Raw genomic sequence first — 21,864 nt, 5'->3', positions numbered from 1 at the left:
GGTCAGTAAGAAAAAGAAATGAATACCTTTATGGACACATTCCACTGATCAAAAGTGAGAATAAAGACATAATGTTACAAAAGATTTCTATTTTAAATAAACGCTGTTCTTTTGAACATCCTCCAAATTCTGAAAAAAAGTGGTTTCCACAAAAATATTAAGCAGTACAACTGTAATAATAAGAAACGTTTCTTGAGCAGCAAATCATCATATCAGAATGATTTCAGAAGGATCATGTGACACTGAAGACTGAAGAGTAATGATGCTGAAAATTCAGCTTTACTAACACAGGAATACATTACATTTTAAAATATTAAATAGAAAAAAGTTATTTCGTAATAATTACATTGTAATAATAAATGCAGCTTTGGTGAGTATAAGAGATTTGTTCTCATGTCATATAATTTGGAAAGTACTTTCATTTTAGTATTTTCTTTAAGCTTTTAAAATGGCATTGGTGCCTAATAGTTCCCAAAATGAACATATTTAAACATATTTGAACATAATTAAACTATTTAAATAATAATAAACGCAATGAACAGACCTTTATATTCTTGTATTTTAAATCAAGACACTCATTCTCATGAGAAGAGAAACTTCACACATTACCCTGTAGTTCTCTGTACACTGCATGCTTGCTAGTATGATTACATGCAAACATGAGTAGACACTTTCAGACCTGCGTGCAAGGGCCTCTTTTCTTCTACACACACACACACACACACGTCAGAGTGTATATGGCATGTTTACCCTCCACTGCACTTTGTCACAATCCCAATGCTATATTTGCATATTTTATTGGATTAACTTTAAAAACCAAAGAGCCTGTGACACGTTAAAATACGAGAGAAAAACAGAGGGAGAGAGAGAGATTTGCTGCTCTTATAAAGGAGACTCAGCCAACATTACATACAAGCATGACCATTTTGGTGCTAGTTGAAAGGTTCAACCTAGGGGAAAAGTCGAATAAATATGAGACCTCAAATTCCCGCTGGAGGTAAGAAGGATCAAAGAGGTTTTTGTTTTCGTCTTTTGGGTATTAGGCCTACAATCTGTGAATTATGAAGCAAAGGGGTTTTTTTCTTCTTCTTCTTTTCATGCATGCACTCTAAAACAGTAGATCTCAATCAGGGGGCCGGGGCCCACTAGGGGGCATCGCAAACTTTCAGGGCACCCCCAATAAGTCTTAAAATTATTCAAATGTAGTTATAATAACAGATTCTTCACTAAAATGCTAAAATATGCACAAGATTACACTGACATTACACTACAACAGAAGTACATATCAGTCTAGACAGGAGGAAATGTTGTCTTAGAAAAGGAGAGCCTTGGAGACACTGTTTTTCTGCTATTAAATCTAGGGTATTATGTCTATAAACAGAGTTTACTAATTGGAGTAGATGTACACACATCATCTAAAATTTCATCTAAAAAAAAAAAAAACCTATACCTCTAACCTTAACACTAGTACACTCTTAAAATTAAAGGTTCTTTAATGACATCTATGGATCCATGGAATCTTTCCATTGCACAAAAGGTTCTTTACGGTTGAAAAGGGTTCTTTAGATTATTAAAATGCTCTTACCACTTAGAAAAAAAATGGAACTGTTCACTGAGTGAAGTAACTTGTTAATTAATATTACTCAGTACTTATTTGTGTAGTTACTGTAACATTGTCACCGTAAATTGTTAGTTCACCCCCCCCCCCAAAAAAAATCTGAAAATAATGTCATTAATTACTCACCCTCATGTCGTTCCACACCCGTAAGATCTTAGTTCATTTTCAGAACACAATTAAGATATTTTTGATTAAATAGTTTTTTATCCCCCATAGAAAGCACTGAAATTACCATATTCAAGGACCAGAAAGGTACTAAAGAAATCATTAAAACCATTGATGTGACTACAGTGGTTCAACCTTAATATTATGAAGTGACGAGAATACTTTTTGTGCACAAAAACAAAACAAAAATAACAATTTTATTCAACAATTTCCGTCATTTTCCTGAGCAGTTTACATTGAAGACACAGTGCAGCACTTCCAGGTTCTACGTCAGAGCGCTGGCTCATTATTGGCCGGTTCCTGCGTCAGCATCACACGCATGCGTTGTGCTGCTCATGTGATCAGCTTTGGCCAATACTGATCCGGCATTCGGACGAAAACACAGAAGCGCTGCACTGTGTTCACTGCATCAACTGCATTGGAGACTGACGGGGAAGAGGAAAAATTGTTGAATAAAGTTATTTTTGTTTTGTTTTTGCGCACAAAAAGTATTCTTGTCGCTTCATAACATTAAGGTTGAACCACTGTAGTCACGTGAACTGTTTTAATGATGTCTTTACTACTTTTCTTGACCTTGAATGCGGTAATTTCATTACTTTCTATGGGAGATAAAAACCTCTCATATTTTTGAAGAAATATCGGGTCTGGAACGACATGAGGGTGAGTAATTAATGACAGAAATTTCGTTTTTGGGTGAACTAACCCTTTAAAATAAAATAACAAATGAAATATAGTGCAAGAGTCATGTGGCCTGTTAATGCCACTGGTCACCATTTACACACCATTCATTGTATGGAAAAGAGCAGCTTGAACATTCTGCTAAATGTCTCCTTTTGTGTTCCAGAAGAAATAACATCACATGGGTCTGGAATGACACGAGTGTGAGTAAATGATGACAGAATGTTCATTTTGGGGTGAACTATCCCTTTAATGTGACAAGCTACATCAGATTAACAGACACTGTCACGGCATGAACAAAAACACAAGGAGTTTCGTGCAGTACACGCATGATAGCGAAGGAACTGAAACAGAAAGAGAGAAAAAGGGAAGACATAACGAGGCCATGGATGTATCCTTGTAGAAAAAAAGCCAAGGAAGGGGGACACGGAGGGCACGAGAAAGAGAGACAGAGGAGGCGGAGGAGAAGGAGGGTGCCAACTTTATTTATTTCCGGTTGACAAAACCCTCCGCTCTCTTCCTCTCTCATCCGCCTCCCCCCATACCTACGTCTCCTTTGTCACTCGTTCAGAGGATTCATGGAAAAAGACAATGACATGGAAAATAGACGGAGGATTTGAACTGAAACACAATGGAAGATGAAGAGCATCTTTCTCCGTGTGGGTTTTACTTTTTGAAACAGTTACAAAAATGAAGCAAATGAGAACGGACCCTAATAAAATGTTGTTAATATTTAGTGTCAGTGTGTTGCACAAATGTGACGTTGAGTGCGCGTTTATTATGTGTGCTGGTGTGTGAGCGTACGCTCCTTCAGGGCACATTTTTTCAGTGTCTTGTTAGTTCATCCCTGTCACCCTCTCTCTCTCTCTCTGCTGGGGGGGAGGGGGAAGAGAGGTCACCATAGCAACAATGCCGGGACAAATTAACATCAAGTTCTTAAAAAAACGTGTGTACATGTATGAGAGTGCATGTATATGTGGTAAAGGAGTAAGTGTTGTACTTGATATCCAGTGTGCGACGCCAAAATCCAGCAGAGGCACTGATGTTAATGCATCAATTACAAATAATTCATTAGGCGCACAGCCTCTCCATCACTCTGTGTCATCCGTTTGGTTCCAGAGCACTTGTCTTCTTCCTTATTTTGTCGTCTCTGCCCTCCCATTTCCTTTACCATCTCTCTCTCTTTCTGTCTCTCTGTGTGTTGTTGTGTGCCCCCAGGCTACAGAGTGCCACGTCCTCCCTCTCCCCTCCTCTCTCTCTGGCCCTGTCACCTTCAATTGCTCCATGGTACTAGACACACAGCCACAGGCAAAGAGAGAGAAGAGAGGGGACACACACATACACAGAGAGAGAGAAAAAGGGGTGAGGACCGAGGGACGAAACGCTGTATATGTCTGGAGAGAGACAAAGAGGTAAAGAAAGAGGGCAGGTGTGAAAAGTTGCGCGAAAAGATGTGAGGAAGGATGAGGGGTCGAGAAACAACGGAATAAGGAGGCGACAAAGTTGAAGGAGGTAGAAGTAGACACAACTAAGTGGCCCTGGTCCTAGCATCCAGAGGTGCAAGCGTTTTTTTATTGCAGGATATACGCAGGATAATGATGCAAAAAAGTATTCAAAGATTTGTCGGTTTCTGCAGAATTCAAACCCCTGCCAAAAGTACTTTATTCATAAAGTTATATGCATACACTGTTCAATGTTTAATTTTTTTTTTTTTTTTAAAGAAATGTCTTATGCTCACCATTTGTTTGATCAAAAATAATGTTTTCTATTTTAATTAACTTTAAAATGTAATTTATTCCTGTGATGGAAAAGATGAATTTGCACCATCATTACTCCAGTCTAGTGTCACATGGTCCATTGTGTTGCTTATTATTTTTGTGATAATTTTGTGGTAAACTGTAATATTTTTTTTCAGGATTCTCTGATGTACAAAAAGTTCAAACTAACAGCATATATTTGAAAATGAAATCTTTTGTAACATTATAAATGTATTTACTCCCACTTTTGATCAATTTCATGCATTCTTTCTGAATATTTATTTTTAGAAAAAAGTCTTACTGACCCCAAACCTTTAAACAGTGAATGTTGGCCCATGTATGTTTGTTTATTGTTTTATCTCTAGTGGCAGAGCATGGCAATAGCAAAACAAAGGTTAAGATTGATTTCCAGGGAACATACTGATAACATACTTTGAGTGTTTGTCTCTTTGGAGAAAAGCGGCTGCCAAAAGCATAAGTTTAAAGGCACAGTATGTATTTTTTTCGCCGCTAGATGTTACCTATTCAAAACAAAGGTGTAGCTTGATGACGCCGAGTTTGAGCGTGGAATCTTGGGAGATGTCGTCTTCACCTCACAGCCGGTGGAAAAGAATCGGGATGGGACTCTTATCGTATTAGATACATTTGATTGTGTTGCTGCCGAGCGAATGCTGTGAGACACTTGACACTGCAGTAAGATAGATCGATTTTAGAATATCATATTAATAAATGCTGCATGGCTTGTGCTGATAAATGCATGCAATTAATACAAACGTTTTGTATGATGGAGAAAATTCTGTATTACTGTTACTAAAAATAAAGCTGCATCTGATTATGCTATGTTAGCTACTTGACAAAATAGTGTTTTTCTCTGAGGCATGGTAAAGCATGGTACTCGCAAAAAATCAAGAAAATTAGATTTAAACAATAAGACTAAACATGTTGAGCTATATAACAATATATCAAAACAGATGATCCCTTGTCTAATAAAACATGTAAATATTAAAGCGTCTTTGGTGTTTCCATGGTTTCTACAAAATAAAACCAGAAACCAAAGGTAACGTGGGATTGACATCACTGATAGGTGAGGCACGGTCCGTGTCCTGGTTAAAATTGCTTATTTCTCTGGATTTAAACATTCTTTGGGATAATGTACGTACACAAGTCAACAAAATATATAACACTGTTTTAGAGGTTTTTGGATATTTTAATCCAAAAATCTTACATATCATGCTTTAACGTCCATTTGAACAAGATTTCAATCCAATAATATGTTTCAAGAACAGCAGTGAAAAGAATATAAAACATAAAAAGAAGGTATAAAACTTGAATAAAATATAATGAATTTTGATTTGAATACATTTTATCCAGTTGTCTTTTTGTTGCAATAATTTATTGCGTTCTTTGACGTGTTCTGCCTGATGTCAAACTGACCACAAACAAATACTGTTTTGGATATCATATATCTCAAAGTGCATGCCAACTGTGCAGTAAAGAAAAAAAAAGAAAAAAAGAAAAAGAGCATTAAAGCTTTAGTAATAACTGCCTACTGGGTAAAAGGGGAAGATTTCAAAGATTTGAATAGGTTAATTTCAAAAAAGGCTATTATTGTTATTATTATACATACAGATCTAGAGCAAAAAATTGTCTGAGTATTTAAAAAAGTGATGATCTCAGTTTTCCTGACTACACATTGACCGGAAAAAATTTTGATTTTCAAATCGCCACAGATTTATTTATTTGTTTTGAAAATACAAGTAGAGTCAAGTAGAGGGCATTTATACAAGCATGTTTTAAATAATTAACTTTAAAACAAGTGTAATAGGTTACATGTTTGATGAGATTTACAATAAGAAAAAAACGTATAGACCAAGGACCAAATGTATGCTCTCTTTTCTTAACACGTGAGACATTTAACTTGTGTGATCTGACAATGATAAATGACTTGAGGCTTTCCAGAAGATTCTGAAGAATTTTGAGCTCGAGTCTGAAATAACGTTTGTAATTGCGGCAATATTAACACTATATAAAAAAAAAAAATCTATTAACATTTAATTTACAAAACGACATGGGCGCTCAACACTTTTAAATTGTATTTAAATTATTACTATTTACCAGCGTATAAGCAAATTAAAAAGACCACTGACCAGAATATGAACTTGCGCCTTTAAGACTTTACGAAAAACAGTTTGCATGTTACATTAAGATTATTTAACATGCATGTAACGTCATTTATTTCTATTAATGCATCATTCCAAACGCAATCTACACAATATTTCTGTCAAAGATGAGTTGTCCTTAAAACTTTTTTCCCAGTTTGCCAAAACGCGCCTGGCTCTGTGATGCGCGTTCGCGTGTCAACGTGGCGTTTTGCAGCCAGTAGAACTTGGAATTTTCCTCGGCGCCGCCTAATTTAGTCTTGTGATTGGCTCTTTTTCCTGTCAATAAAACATTTGTGAGGGCACGTAACATGGCTGCTCCGCCTACTTTTACGTGCACTTTAAAGAACAGTGCCAACGCGTACTCTTCAACTTCAGGGTGTACTCAAGCAGAAATCACTGCAGGCTTGGTAAGTCATTTCTTCAAGTTATGATGAAAAATATTTGCATTTTAAACTTTTAAACAATTTTTACTGCCAATTGTTTTTGTACAGTTCATTCAATAGTCATCATTATCTGCTGTAAATCGCTGTTTAATACAAAACATTATCATATATTTGTTTTTGTTTTTTATTTTTATGCTTGAAAATGCTTATTGTGAAAGTTTAAATATGATGTTTATGCTCTATAATTTAGTTTAAAATTGAATGAGACTATTGAAGATAAAGTTTAATTTTCATTGCTAAGCACAATGACTTTGTGTCAGTGTATAACATGCTTTTTCAGGCTAGAAAGAATAAATATATTTTTTTCTTGCACACTCTATAGGGAGAATATGCAGCTGCTCTTGTTGGGGACTCTTGCCCTGTTTGTCGGGGTCACAGTTGCTGTGCCTGCGCAGGAGAAGCGTGTACATCATAAGCCTGACCTCAGTGATCATGCTCACGATGATGCCCATGGTTTTCAGTATGACCACGAGGCCTTCCTGGGCAAGGAGGAAGCCAAGACCTTTGACCAGCTGAGCCCGGAGGAGAGCAAAGAGAGACTGGGGTAAAAATAAATATGTGAGAATGATACAGGAAATTGGAGAATAATAATATTATCGTGTGTCTTACTTTGTATTTTTTTATATTGCCCGTGCAGAAAGATTGTGGATAAGATTGACACAGATAAGGATGGTTTTGTCAGTCATGCTGAGCTACACCACTGGATCAAGCACAGGCAGAGGAGGTACATTGAGGAGAACGTGGACAAGCACTGGAAAGAGTACGACCAGAATAAGGATGGGAAGATTGGATGGATTGAGTACAAGAACACCACCTACGGATATTATATGGGTAATTAATACAAGCTTTTGAATTTGGGTGTGGTGGCTAATTGTTTAATGAGAAACAGCTTTTTAAAAGCGGCTTGTATATATATTATCCATAACAATAGTGCAACATCTTTTCAGAAAGATACTGTATTTAGTAAAAATTATTATTTCAGGTAAAATAGACAAGAATATTAATGGTTGACTTACTATGTTGCTGTATTCCAGATGTAGAGTTTGATGATGTGGATGATAAGGCCAGTTACAAAGCCATGCTCACTAGAGATGAGAGACGGTTCACGTCCGCAGACCGGGATGGGGACGGTATCGCTACCAGAGAAGAGTTCACTGCCTTTCTCCATCCAGAGGAGTTCGACTACATGAGACACATTGTGATACAGGTGAGGTGATAATGGAGGCAGGGACAGATGAATATAATGATAGTGAAATCAGAAAGAGGGACATTAAGACTTTTTTGCGTCTGTAGATTTCAATTACAGTGCATGTTTTTTCCTTTATATTCCAAAGGTCTTTTACAGAGGGGTTTATTAATATAGAATTCACATTTCATAAAACTTGAATAAAATAATAAGATATCCAAAATGTACTCTAATACGTCATCAAAGCATTAATTTTGAATTTGGCTTCATATTTAATTAGATAAAGCCCTATTTGTGCATTTAAACATAACATTTCAGAAAACTTGTAATAAAAAACAATTTAGCAAATGTTAATGTAAGTGATCAACTGGTGAAGTCTATTAGTTAACATTTTTACCCTATTCACCTGTGGTATTTTGCCTTGACAGTGGATAAGTGTGCCACTTATCCAATTAAAATACACAAAAAATGTCCTTAAAATAATTTTTTCAAACATTCAAATGTATTAATATTACCATAAACTGCATAGGCAATATGAAAAACTGTTAACATGACATAAGCTGGGGGAAAATTGGCAAAGTGATAGATTAATTACCACAAATTCTGTCGCTTTTATATTTTGCTATCATTAGCATTTAGCATTTGTCAGAACAAATCACTTGAGAAGCACTGGAATAGACCACTAAACTTTTGTCCCTCAATGTTACAGGAAACAATTGAAGACATTGACAAGAATGGTGATGGCAAGATTGATCTGCAGGAATACATTGGTAAACTTCTACACAGTTTTCCTGGGGGAAAAAAGCATACATTAGAACTGATATTTTGTGTCAAACTAAATATGTGCATGTGTTCCTTTTGACCCTAGGGGACATGTTCACCCCTGAAAATGGAGAGAATGAACCAGACTGGGTCACAACAGAGAAGAAACACTTCTCAGAGTTCAGAGACATGAATAAGGTATGCAGTGGGAAAGAAATCTATCCGCATCACCTGGAGTGTTTCCGGGTTATTCTTTCAAGGTTCATGATCTGTTTGTTTTTGTTAGGATGGTTTCCTTGATGCCAATGAAGTATCTCATTGGATCCTGCCTGGAGAGGTGGACCATGCAGATAATGAGGCCCGGCATCTCATTCACGAAACCGATAAAGACAACGTAAGTGACATTCACTGGGTGTACATATGGGTGGCGTCATTAGTTCGCAATAATGCACAAATGCCAATAATAATCAAATCAATTTTTAATTAATCTTTACCTCTTGTCTTTCTTTTAATTCTCTACCAATGAATCACAATGGACTTCCATCTGCTTCATGTAATTGACTAACCAGGATGAAAAAATCACAAAGAAGGAGATTCTGGAAAATTGGAACATGTTTGTTGGGAGCCAGGCGACTAATTACGGAGAGGATCTCACTAAAAGACATGATGAGCTTTAATGCTAGCATATCTGGGTAGAGGGGAAGGGCAGTATATTTTGGGTGTCGGTGAGAAGATAGGAAACTGAATATGAAAATGATAGCTAATCTTCATTGGCTGTTGGGTGGGAACATTTCCAGGGTCAAAGGTCAGGGGTTAGGCTTCAAGCTTCTGAGGCCCTGTCCCAAATGGCACATTTCATAGCACTTTCGGTCTTGTGGACTTACAATGGCTGCCACGTGCGTGTCCGTCAAATCCACGAGACCGTAGGGTGTCCCATTTGTCAATTTTAGGTCTCAGAAGGGTGCTCACGAGTGCCCCCTTTGAGGTCGATATGTGCCCTTGATGTGCTCTTTTGCCGAGCCCGCACTTGTGCAAGATCCACGGCAGAAATCTTCCCAACAGTCATTCCGTTATAACGACATTACGTCACAAAAGTGCGGACTTGTAGGAAGACCGCGAGTGTTTAGGGTGCCATTTGGGACAGGGCCTATGTCAGTGAAGATAAGAATCTTACTGAGACAGATAAATGTTTTATTTATTGTCAAACACATTACATTTTTGCAACAAAATTATGATGAACACTTACATTCACAGACACTCCAGCTTGCTTATATTGTGAAGAAATAGACATACGTCTTCCACTTGAGAGATGCTCAGGAATTCAGCACTGAATACAGGGCCAGTTTCAGTATTCAATGTAACAGGCCTGTTTTGACTGTTACAAAGTACATTTCACATTAGCAGTGTGTGATTTCACATTTAACATACCACTCACATGAAAATGGGTATAAAGAAATGAAGCCAGAGCAAAAAGGGAGGGAAGGAGGGGCGGGACTCAGTAGGTGGGAGGAGACAAAAGTGATTGACACTGTATTGGTGGAGCATTTTTCTCTCTGTGAATTCTAAATAAAGCCATGTTGGTTTTTTTTAAATAATTTTGGACTGGGGTTTAATTTGTGTTTTCACAAAGACATTACATTGCATTCTGATAGGAGGTGTAACTGATAATCACAAAAGCTTATGAAACTTTTAATAGTCACCCTCTGTTTCTAAACTAAATCTTTCCCCTCTGCATTTTCCAAATTTCCTTACTGTCATTCTCAGGATGGTCGTCTGTCTATCAGTGAGATCATGGATAGAATGGATTTCATTAAAGTCAGCACTATAACTGACTTTGGGACGCTGGTAGAAGATCACGATGAACTTTAACCCTGTTATGACCACAAAAAGCCTTTATGTCTCTTTAAACTATTAAAATAAGACAAATGTGACTTTTAAAGTGTGTAAAATGAATTATTTATTTAAAAGAAATGCTGTATATTGTGTAAACATAACATGATAGTATCTTTAGGGGCAAAAAGAAACATCAACATTCACTCAAATTACACTCAAAATGAATGACAATATTTACAGGGTCAAAGCCTTGTCCAATCTTCTCCATTTATGCTTGCATAACAGGTCTGGCCTCTTTAGCTTTAAGATCCACTCCTGAGCCCGCAAAGCCAGTCCCACCCTGTTGACGAGCAAAGGCAGACATTTAAACACGGACTTTATGCATCCGTAACATATTGAGACACTCTCTTCAGCACTATTTCTCTTGTACACACCCTCTGAAGGGGTATGATGTCCTTCTCTTTCAGTTTGTCTCCAGTCACTGGATCAATCATGTCTTTCCGTATGAGCTTCTCCACACACTCCATAGTGACTACGGCTCCACTTGAGGGAAAGACGGTACACACAAAAAGAGAGAGAAACTAGAAGTGAGAGGAAGGACTAAATGTATAAAAAGGTATAGAGCCAGATCAATTCTTGTTGAATAAACAATGTAAAAGTCAAACTCACGAGGGTCTGAGAACTGCACTGGGCACCGAGTTCCCAAGCGTGTCTTTGGTTACTGCACACACGTATCTGTCCTGAGGATCACACAAAACATTTTCTCAATGGCTCAAAAACAAGGTATACAATGATTCAAAGTGTCATTATACATTACTGTTAAAATGATCGGGTCCAGTAATTTTTATAAATATATTTAATATATATAAATATAGAATATTTAATAATGCATTATTTATATTTAATAGACAATATCACTTTTATTCAGCAAAGACACATTCAATTGATCAAAAGTCACAGAAAAAAAACTTTTCTAATGTTATAAAGGATTTCCATTTCAACTAAATGCTCTTCTTTTGAACTGTGAAAAAAACATCACAGTTTACACAAAAATCAGTCAACAGTTTCGATCATGTTTCAGAAATGTTATGTCCCCTTTCCATCTCCACGAGTTTCAACACACTATGTTCGTGCCCGGAAGAAAACTCAAGACTAAAATCGAGGCATTTGAGGGAGTTCAGAAACAGATCTTACTGATATAAAGAATAAATCTTTTTGGAGTGACTTTGTGCTTTGTTATTTTAAAGACCTTTTTCATGCTCAAACAGCGACATTACACATTAACAACAGTTGAAAATGTAGAAAGAAAAAAAGATAAAAAGCAGCAGCATAATAGGACCTTTCTAAAGAGATAGTTCACCCAAAAATAAAATTTTGTCATTACTTACTCACTCTCATGTTGTTCTAAACATTCTTTAAAATATCTTCTTTTGTGTTCAATGGAAATAAGAAACTGGTAATAAGAAATAAACAGGTTTGGAACAACTTGAGGATAATTAATCACAAAGATTTCATTTTTGGGTGACCCAGCCTTTTTAAAGGATTAGTCCACTTTCAAATAAAATTTTCCTGATAATTTACTCACCCCCATGTCATCCAAGATGTTCATGTCTTTCTTTCTTCAGTCGAAAAGAAATTAAGGTTTTTGATGAAAACATTCCAGGATTATTCTCCTTATAGTGGACTTCAATTGGCCTTTCCTATTCAACTTACGGAACAAACGCGGCGCCAGTTCCGTTTTTTCCGTAAGTTGAATAGGGAAGGTGTAGGACATACGGCGTAAGCTTTTTGAAGAATACGGAAGGCGGTCTGGCGGAAGCACTTGTGAGGCGAACATTTGTTTATATAAAGCATATATTGTTGTATTTTTGTAGAAAATGACAGATGGTTTCATTAGATAAGACTCTTATTCCTCATCTGGTGTCATTTAAAGCCTTTGAAGCTGCACTGAAACTGTAATTTTGACCTTCAACCGTTTGGGCTCCATTGAAGTCCACTATAAGGAGAATAATCCTGGAATATTTTCATCAAAAACCTTAATTTCTTTTCGACTGAAGAAAGAAAGACATGAACATCTTGGATGACATGGGGGTGAGTAAATTATCAGGAAAAGTTTATTTAAAAGTGAACTAATCTTTTAAGCAGCACAACTGTTTTCCATATTAGATTCATTTCTGAAGAATCATGTGACACTGAAGACTGAAGTGATGCAGTAATTTTTGAACAAATAAATGCAGCCTTGGTGAACAAAAGAGACTTAAAAAAAACATTTTGTAACTCTTACCGACCCCAAACTTTTAAACAGCAGTGTAAAGAGGATTAAATGAAAACAGAAAGCTGCAGGTCAGGAGAAATAAAGGAAAAGGTGGGAGATCACTTCTTACTTGGCGTGTGAGGAGAGCCACTCTGTCCAGACTGGGGTCCAATGGAGTGAAGCGCACTGAAATTAAATCACTCATCTTCAAAGGACGTCCTGACATAGGGCACAACACTGTCTTTGACTGAAAAAGCAGGAGGGGATGAAAAACAGTTAACAATAATAAATGTGGTCAAAAGAGTTCATTAAGATCTTTGTGAGGTGTATATCTTGAATTGCATGTTGATCTGTCTAGTGTCTCATGCAGGGTGATAAACTTTGAAAGACGATAATTATGACACAAGAAGCTACTGAACACACAGAGTGGAAAACCAACTGACAAACAAACCAATCAAGGGCATCATGACCGACCAAAAGAGCATTTGGCAGAAGCATGCAAACTGATTTCAGGGTAAGCACAATCTCTTGTGTAATGCTCTTCAATGAATGACTGTGAGACTACTGAAGACCCAAGGTTAGGGACACGTGGGAAAGTGACAGATCTAGAAACCTACAGGTTTTTTAAGCATGGTGGGCTTGGCCTCCGGTGTGAGGCTGGGGATCCAGAAGCTGGGCAGAGCTGAGGAAGAACTGGACTCTCCTGCTGATGTGTCAGAACTGGAGGAGCTGGCTGAGCCATTCTGGCTTCCATCATCTTTAGTTTTACCTAAAGAGAAATGAGTTACACATAATCATGCAGGAATGCGTGTGTAATCTCATAGAGTTACTCTTTAGTTTAATCTTATCCTCCAGTTTTCGTACCTGAAGTGAAGGGGTTGATAGGCTTTGAGACGATGTTGTTCTCCCTCTGTTTGAACTTCTCAGCTCTCTCTCGCTCCTCAGACTTGGACTCCAGCTGGCCTTCACTCTTCAGAGCCTGTTTCTGCTTCTCATATGCCTGAGTTTAAAAACATACGCATGTCTGTTAGACAAACACAGAAGGAGATTCACATTTAGAGCAAAATACACATGTAAAAAGTGCTCAAACCTTCATTTTCTTGGCAATTTCTGTTTTCTGGTGAAGGATGTATTGCAGAATGGCTTCTTTCTCATATAGGTATCCATCTTCACTGCAGTAAGCATATATAAACAAACACACAATAATCCAAGTCTCCAAGCTGCTGACATGCAAATTGGCCAGTAACATCCAGCAGATACAATTAAGACTGCGTAAACACTTGAATAACCGCATGCAAAGACAATTTCAGCATCAAAACATTTATATTTGTAAAAGTGGGACTCTTACGTTACAACAGGGTCCCTGCAAGGCTGTAAGGAGAGACAGCAGCAGTCGAAATCTTTGATCGCATCCTTCCCCAAACGCACACTCTGTGTCCCATAACCCGAAGCGGCTGGAAATGTCCAGAGAGAGGCACAATTTGTTATAGTAACTATAAATGATGTATTTACATAACGCCACAGAAACATAGTTAGATAGATAGATAAGTACATTACCGGTGTCTTTCCTCTTCTCATGATAAGTGTAAACGGCTCCTGCTGTGCAGTTTTTCCCGTGTCGAGTCATGTTTGTCTTTTACAGAACAAAACTGATCGTTTATATGAGTTCAGTGAACAAATTAATGCACAGTTTTACATAAACACACATTGGCTCACTGATGGATAATTGTTTTAGTGAGCTAGCGAGGAGCTAGCATCAGTAAATCTATAGTAGTCGTGCATGTTACTAAACTACAAGCCGTGAAACACACATAAATAATCAAACACAATATGTTTTATCATAAAGTATCGTCGTATTCACAAGTGCAGGTCAGGAAAAAGTTGCTGTTTACCTCTTACGCTCATGAACCGGAAAGAACCTGCTGGCCTCCTGAAATATTTCAGAATAAAAGTTCATCGAGATTGGGATCCGCACGCGCAGTCAACTCGAAAAATAAATCCCAAAATGTGATCAAACAAACAAACAAAAATAAATAAAATAAATAAATAAAATTATTATAAATAAATAAGTAAACTATTGATTTGATCTATCGTAGATATTCTGCTAAAATAGTCCATTGTAGAAAGTCAATGGTCTATTAAAATTCACACCAATTAACTAAAAAGTAGTTTTCAGAACATTTAAGAGCATTTTATTCCAGCTGATGAAGGACAGCAAAGAATATACACTAACAAGAAGCGACACTTAATAGAGATCCATTGAAACACCGGCGCCCAGCAGCAGCCCTGCGTTTCCGCCATTTTGGGGTGAAAGCGAGTCGCAGTCCACTAGTTTCTATGGCAATATCAGCTGCTTTGAAAAAGTACATTAAAGCTAAAATCCAACCTTAATGATGACAACACAGAATAAAATACTATGATCATCAAATCCTTTTAACAGTTTATAGTTTACAGAGTTTGTGTTTAAGTCTTCCACTTTTTTTCACAAAACCTTTGCTCTCTAGAAACCCAGTCAGTTTGGGTTAAAATTCTTTAAAAGATCTAGTATTAGCATTATAAACACTGAATTAATGCCAACATATGAAATTAAATTAAGGACATGCATCAGAAAAATTGGGAATGTTGGGCAATAAATATATAACAGAAAATAACAGCTTGATTTTGCAGTGTTGTATGTTAAAGCAAAAGTGTCCAAAAGTGTGAATTATGCGATAACGGACACAGCAATGCATCATGTATTATAAGATCTTTAAATTTAAAACGTACAATATATTTAAATTCAGACCTAGATACTATTATTATTATTACTCCACTAGGTCTAAAATATATTGTTTGCTTTAAACATGATTATCTTAAATTTATTCATTATTAATTTACTATTAATAAATGTGTAAAGGTGCATAAAATGGAAATAAAGTAGGCTAACTACGTTACCTCAGATGGATAATGGTTGGATTCCACAACTGGTAATAAAACATACATAAGACAACATTTACTGTAGGAGACATACAATTTACTGGTGACTTAATTTGAAAAACTGTTCTATTGCGCTTCTGATTTGGCAGTGAAATTCGCCGATTTTGGGTGCATAAGATGTGAAGGATTTTATGGTCCAGTTAGTATTTTCACCCCATAATGGCGGCCGCGCTAACGGAGCGACATCTAGTGGCTGTTAGCAAAAAAGTATGTCGCCTCTTGGGTTCAATGTTCTTTGACGACAGCCAATCAGAATCCACCTGGAGCGTTAAAGCACGAGCGTGCGCTTAAACAGACCGTTGTCGGTCTTGGATGGGTATTTATTCTTGACCCTAGTGTGTACTAATTAGTAATTATTAACATTCGTCTCTATTTTACCTTCTCTATCACCAGCTCTTTGTGTTTCTTAAAGGTTTATGCTCACAATGAGGTTATGTATGTCTTAATACAGACGGTAACTTAGCTAATCGTTTTGGTGAATAACTTATATGCAGATTAACTTGCATCGGTGTGAAAAGAGCAAAATGAGACATAAAAAGTAGCACCAGAACATGGACTTGGACAAACTGTATTTATAAACGTATTGACCCATCAGAATCATGTAATTCAAAGAGCCTTAATAGTGTGCTATTTATTTTCTTATCAAAAGACTATAGGGACGATTGCTCTTATTAGCTCATATATATATATATATGAAGAGTTCAGATGCAAAAGCCTCTAAGTGCCATCTGAAATTTTCTTCTAAAATGAGCATTTTTATCAAGCTCGTATGTTTATGTTCAGTTAATTCACTTTAATGGCAATGAAAATGACCTATTAATTGACATTAAAGTGAAATTACTGAACCTAAACATACGAGCTTGATAAAAATGCTCATTTTAGAAGAAAATTTCAGATGGCAGTTAGAGGCTTTTGCATCTGAACTCTCTCTCTCTCTCTCTCTCTCTCTCTCTCTCTCTATATATATATAGGCCTATCAAATATCTAAATGCTCTCTCATGCTCAGAACTTTCCCATTTGTTTTTGACAGTGATATGAAATTGGTGTTTTTGTAAGTATTTTAAAAATAAGTATTATTGGACACATAAATAAAACGTCCCATCATTTTATTCCATAAGTAGTGTCAAAACAACACAGATTTGCAATTACATTTCATATCATAACTTATGTTAATAACAATATTGTTTAAAAGGGAAACATGTCATTCAATCAAATCAGCTTAATTTAAGGTAATGAAATTATTTAAATTCCACGCGTATGTATATATTGACCGGACTGTAGCGTGTGATGTGATTGCATTAAAAAGAGAAAAATAACTTAACGACAATGAACATAACGCTACAATGTAAATAAAATCTGTGAAACGCAACGTCCAGTTGCATGTTCCTCTTTTGACCACATGGTGGTGACAAGTGGGTTTAGTTGTCGTCGTCGTCGTCATCGTCATCATCATCGTCATCATCAAAGACATCCGCGACAGTCCTGAAAAGAAGACAGGAGGTGACATCATTATATGATTATGGTCTTAACAAGTAGTATCGCAGGATTATGTGCAGTAGAATATTATCTTACTTATAGATGGATCCAGAAACGGAGTCAACAAAGCCACCTTTGAGGAAAATATAAAATATGTAATGAGTTCATAAAACTATTAGACTTTGAAATACTTTCAAATTCTCCACAATCTAAACAACTAAAATAGTTCATATTGTTGTAGTGTTTTCTTACCTGGCTGGCAGACGGTGTCACAAACAGGACAGATGTAGCACTTTCCACAATCCTGTAGAGACAAAAGACACAATTGCTTGTGTATTGTGATTTTCCAGGGGAAAAGAACACACATCAACAGACAACTATCTTCAGACAACCATATAATTTACATTTAAAGTCCCCCAGAAATCAAAATGTATGAATGAATATGTTAGCGTTAATGTTATGAATAAGCTGATGTGATTTAAAACAATGACAACATTTGCATTTAGGAGATACAGTGCACAGCATAAATGAGTACACCCCCTCTGAAACTTCTGAAAGTCAGCAATTACTCGATTTCTTAGAAGACATGATAGGGTTCTTTAGAGATATAATGTTCCAGCAAGTCTGCTTAATCAATTACCAAAGAAGCATGTCAAAATTATTCAGGAAAATAAAATTTTCTTATCAAGGTGATAAAATGTTGTGTAGCAAAAATGAGTACACCTTCCTAAAAGTTACTAAATAAAACGAAATAAAAAATTTCTGGTGTAAGTTTAAAGCAATGTTTGATCAACAGGTAAGTATGTTGAACCAAAACATTTAAAGAGAAGTAATTTCTTGACAATTAAAAGTGTTATATAGCCACTGAATCATTCTCAGACTTAATGCTGACAACAATGGAAGCACTTGGGAGAGAACTGTCAGGAGACTTATTTCTTAGCACAAAAGAGGACAGTGGTACAAGAGGATTACCAAATATTTGTTTTAAGTGTGAAAATATAGCAAAAGTAACACAGAAATTCAAAAACAATGGACTTGTGACAAGGCCCCTGAAATAAATCAATAAAATAAACAGGCCTTGATTTTAAGCTTTCATTTAGTGATGAGGAATTTTTTTGCTAGACAAAGAGCAGGAGAAATACCAAGCGAGTGTCTCAGAGCCAGCAAAAGCTATGAAAAGAGTTTTAAAATGACTGTTTATCACACAGAGTAAGATACAGCCTGCAGAAATGACATTCATGGTTGTTGTTCTCACTGGAACTACCTACTGTAGCCAAAGCACAATAAAGTCAGTTAGCCATTTCCAAAGCCCATATTTACAAAATATAGATTCTGGAAATCAATACTCTGGTCTCATAAGACCAAATCAATCATTTTGGATCTAACAGCATCTAAAATGTTTTTGTGTTGCTAGAGGAGGAGTGCAGTGAGAAGTGCCTGGTTCCCACAGTAAAGTTCAGTGGTAGTAAAGCTCTTATATAGGGATGTATGAGTGCTGAAGGTGTGAGGGAGTTGTGCTTCATCAATGCTGTCATGAATTCCCTCAACACTGTGTAATTTAATGCACAAACTTGAAACAGAAGATGTTACCCTTTCCTCATTCCCTGCATTGTTGGGCATTTTTTCAACATGACAATGAGGATATGCATTCTCCCAAGCTGAAAAACCTTCTGTGGACATGTATTGCACTCAATCTTAACACTCTTGAGCGCCTGTTGGGGGATTCTGTAGAGACGAGTTGAGCAACACTCCCCATTAAAGATCAGGGCATTTAAGGAGCTCATCATCCAGGAGTTAAACAGGACAGATGTGACAATTATGTGACAATTATGCGAGCATACTAAGTACTAGAATATTATACAATTAAATCTAGGGTGTACTCATTTCTGCAATCTTATTTTATTCTATTTTATGGCTATCAGTGACATATATTTCAGTTTTTATTATGTATATGTTTAATACATTTTAGTTTTGCCATCTTTCCATGAATTGTATTAGTGATCATAAAGAAAATACATCTTTTGTATTTGTTCAGAGCGGGTGTACTCATTTATGCTGTGCACTGTATAAGCATTCAAAACTGAGTCTCTCACTTCCGCTAAAATGGATCATGGATTTTCATGACGTCACATCACACTTCAGTTTCTTGTCAAATCTTCTGTCCAATCAAATGCTATCTATAATCTGAAGTCCCACCCCACCTACACTATAAACAGACAATGAAGCTGCGGCTGAAATCAGTCACTTGTTCACACATTTACTAGTTCATACATGGTGAATGGCACATAGTGCACACTATAGAGGATAGGGAACGATTCAGACAGTGTAAATATGCTTTCCATTGACGTGAATGAAGTCCGTTTTTGTGTTAGTATAACATGAACCGCTGCATCGCGAGCACAGTCTGCTCTGGCCCAGAGACACGAGAGCACAGAGCGGATCATATCCGCGAGTCGGCTCAGACCACGAAAGGTATCGGACCCATTTAAATTCTGCACAGAATGCTGTATTTTAAAGTGATATAGAGGAGATTAGGAGGTGATATAGAGGAGATTAGGAGGATAAACGGTTAGAGATTAGAAGGAAACAGAGGTTTTACTGAGTGTAACGGTTCTGGCCGAGCTGTGATATAAACAAAACACTATTGGCTATTTTAAAAAGGGGTGGGGCTGTTTGATATATCGCCCTGGCTTCCTGTTTCAGTTGAAATTATGTACAGCATCTGGGTCCAAAGTTGCCCAGAAACACCAAACCGACGCTTGACCATAGACTGACACCCGACGGCCAAGTTGCAAGTCCATTCTGCGCCTGCGTAAGAAGAAATGCCTTTCCGTACCAGCAGGTGGCAGTAGCTGAACAGCCAATCAGAATGATCAGATGGCCTGACTGACCGACGAGCTCTGACGCCAACTCAACATAACGAATCGGCCGAAAAAAAGCCAACGAGGACCAACTTCAGCCGGCCATGCGGAACACACTGAGAAAACGTAGTCGGCCGACGAACAAAACCTGCCTTATGTTTTCTCAGTGTGTTCCGGGCCATCGGGCCATCTGATCATTCTGATTGGCTGTTCAGCCACTGCCACCTGCTGGTACGGAAAGGCATTTCTTCTTACGCAGGCGCAGAACAGACGTGCTACTTGGCCGTCGTGTATTTCTGTTGATTAAACCAATCGCCTTCATTGTATTAACTCAAATTTTTAATTTCAATGAACTCAAAATTTTAAGCTAACTTAGTTTTTTAAGTTAAACCAACAATTATTATTTTTTTACATTGTACCCAAAATTTATATATATTTCTATAGTTTCCTCAAGGGAAAAATAGAACTAGCCTCAATCAAATTGCAGTGAATGAATTAAGAATAATTTTTTGTCAGACATTCAGACATACATTCTTATTGAGCAACGCTTTGGGTTAAACAGCTATGTGTGAATTTGATGCTGTAGTTTGGTGCCACGGTTCCTGAAAAAATAATAAAATTAAGCCTGAAAGGCAATGTGTATGGGGGAAAAAAAGGGTTGCAAACTGACGTTAATAACTCATTAGGGACTAGTTAGTTTTGGACTGATGATGGATTGTAGTTATTAAAAAACTCCTTATTTACTATAAATTTCATCAAATAGCTTGAACTTAGTAGAATTTTTTTTTGTTTTGGGGGAAAATAATGTGATAACCGGGTTTCATGCAAAATGTGGTGCACAGTCAAATAGCCTATTTCGCTCTGGTAATTGAAATTAGTTAATAATTAAAATAGTTCTCACAACAATGTATTGAATATCAATTTAAAAGATAAAGTAGTACACAGTATTCAGGGAATGTATGTGTAGCTCAGTGAGCAAAATGATACAGTGTTGCACTGCTGGTCTTTCCTGAACTGAGGGTGTGCATTGTTTTGTTCTGAGTAGTTTAGTAAACTGTATTGTAGTTATCTAAGGAAATGTGTGTTTGTGGTGGGTTTCTCACATCGCAGAAGTCGCAGTGTTCAGAGTCGTCTCCCTTTTTACATGGGCACTCATCACAGCTGTCGCAATGCTGAGGGAAGAGATAAATGAGAAATGACTAAATCAATGCCAAACTCAAGCAATACTGGTTAAGGTAGGACAGGCTGAATGAAGACATAAGTAGACTACAAATCATTGTGCACTTCATTAGACTAGAGCTCAGTGGATCCTACCTCACAGTGGGCACAGAACGAGCAAATGGATCCATCATGATAATCATCATCGTCGTCGTCATCATCTGAAAGAAATGCCAGCTGTTGTTGTTGTTTTTTTATCGTTATTGACGTGTATGAAAAGAGTGAGGTGAGTAATGTGATGATGAGGAATTAGTCTTACTCACGTGAACACCACTTTTTCTCTTTCCCTCTCGCACATGCACACACACAACTCACCACACTTTTGTGATTAACTGCATGTATATGAATATGAACGCTTCTTATACACTCTCACACAGACAATATCATCCAAAGAGATGATAAAAAAAATAAAGTGACAAAAATACAACTAACATGTATAACAAAGTATACAATTATTGTATATTTTTCTTAAGGT

General features: G+C 36.9%; 3 protein-coding genes and 1 long non-coding RNA gene across 6 annotated transcripts in view; 2 read left to right on the top strand and 2 right to left on the bottom strand.

The window, feature by feature from the left end:
• The first annotated feature begins 6,671 nt into the window (after window positions 1-6,671).
• rcn3 (reticulocalbin 3, EF-hand calcium binding domain) lies at window positions 6,672-10,710 on the top strand. Of its 2 annotated transcripts, none has more exons than XM_048205827.1 (8): window positions 6,672-6,787; window positions 7,146-7,367; window positions 7,461-7,654; window positions 7,858-8,030; window positions 8,719-8,779; window positions 8,878-8,969; window positions 9,058-9,165; window positions 10,536-10,710. In XM_048205827.1, exons 2-8 carry the CDS (start codon window positions 7,153-7,155, stop codon window positions 10,638-10,640), a joined length of 948 nt encoding a protein of 315 aa, XP_048061784.1. In that variant the 5' UTR covers window positions 6,672-6,787; window positions 7,146-7,152; the 3' UTR covers window positions 10,641-10,710. The 2 variants fall into 2 exon arrangements, with proteins under 2 accessions (XP_048061784.1, XP_048061773.1); XM_048205816.1 differs by lacking the exon at window positions 10,536-10,710 and adding an exon at window positions 9,341-10,362.
• Window position 10,711: 1 nt separating this feature from the next.
• On the bottom strand, window positions 10,712-14,887 carry LOC125277466 (nitric oxide synthase interacting protein). 2 transcript variants are annotated; one of them, XM_048205858.1, is made up of 10 exons: window positions 14,751-14,887; window positions 14,416-14,491; window positions 14,207-14,312; window positions 13,949-14,030; window positions 13,723-13,858; window positions 13,476-13,627; window positions 12,989-13,105; window positions 11,274-11,344; window positions 11,039-11,147; window positions 10,712-10,944 (listed from the first exon to the last, which is right to left on the bottom strand). In XM_048205858.1, exons 2-10 carry the CDS (start codon window positions 14,483-14,485, stop codon window positions 10,873-10,875), a joined length of 915 nt encoding a protein of 304 aa, XP_048061815.1. In that variant the 5' UTR covers window positions 14,486-14,491; window positions 14,751-14,887; the 3' UTR covers window positions 10,712-10,872. The 2 variants fall into 2 exon arrangements, with proteins under 2 accessions (XP_048061815.1, XP_048061822.1); XM_048205865.1 differs by lacking the exon at window positions 14,751-14,887 and having other exon boundaries at window positions 13,476-13,615; window positions 14,416-14,740.
• The window catches only part of LOC125277569, a 28,219-nt gene continuing 19,653 nt past the window's right edge, over window positions 13,299-21,864 (top strand). Inside the window, exon 1 of the long non-coding RNA XR_007186924.1 lies at window positions 13,299-13,372. This is a non-coding gene — a long non-coding RNA (uncharacterized LOC125277569). The remainder of the gene's footprint in view (window positions 13,373-21,864) is intronic.
• Window positions 16,924-21,864, bottom strand: part of LOC125277479 (germ cell nuclear acidic protein) — a 7,806-nt gene continuing 2,865 nt past the window's right edge. Inside the window, exons 2-6 of the mRNA XM_048205872.1 lie at window positions 21,486-21,550; window positions 21,275-21,343; window positions 17,563-17,614; window positions 17,407-17,443; window positions 16,924-17,316 (exon numbers count right to left, since the gene is read on the bottom strand). Of these exons, the coding sequence (XP_048061829.1) occupies window positions 17,253-17,316; window positions 17,407-17,443; window positions 17,563-17,614; window positions 21,275-21,343; window positions 21,486-21,550 (287 nt within the window). The 3' untranslated portion in view covers window positions 16,924-17,252. The remainder of the gene's footprint in view (window positions 17,317-17,406; window positions 17,444-17,562; window positions 17,615-21,274; window positions 21,344-21,485; window positions 21,551-21,864) is intronic.

Source organism: Megalobrama amblycephala, linkage group LG1 (genome assembly GCF_018812025.1).
Source record: "Megalobrama amblycephala isolate DHTTF-2021 linkage group LG1, ASM1881202v1, whole genome shotgun sequence".
NCBI lineage: Eukaryota > Metazoa > Chordata > Actinopteri > Cypriniformes > Xenocyprididae > Megalobrama > Megalobrama amblycephala.
The sequence above is the reverse complement of the archived record's forward strand: the minus strand, read 5'-3'. Positions and strand labels throughout refer to the sequence as shown.

Coding starts and splice junctions, on each gene's coding strand:
- LOC125277466 (XM_048205858.1), bottom strand. CDS start 14,485: ATGACTCGACACGGGAAAAACTGCACAGCAGGAGCCGTTTACACTTAT. Junction 14,313..14,415: donor TGAGAAGAGGAAAGACACCG/GTAATGTACTTA, acceptor GGACATTTCCAG/CCGCTTCGGGTTATGGGACA. Junction 11,148..11,273: donor AGTGCAGTTCTCAGACCCTC/GTGAGTTTGACT, acceptor CTTTCCCTCAAG/TGGAGCCGTAGTCACTATGG.
- rcn3 (XM_048205816.1), top strand. CDS start 7,153: ATGCAGCTGCTCTTGTTGGGGACTCTTGCCCTGTTTGTCGGGGTCACA. Junction 7,368..7,460: donor GAGAGCAAAGAGAGACTGGG/GTAAAAATAAAT, acceptor TTGCCCGTGCAG/AAAGATTGTGGATAAGATTG. Junction 8,031..8,718: donor TGAGACACATTGTGATACAG/GTGAGGTGATAA, acceptor TCAATGTTACAG/GAAACAATTGAAGACATTGA.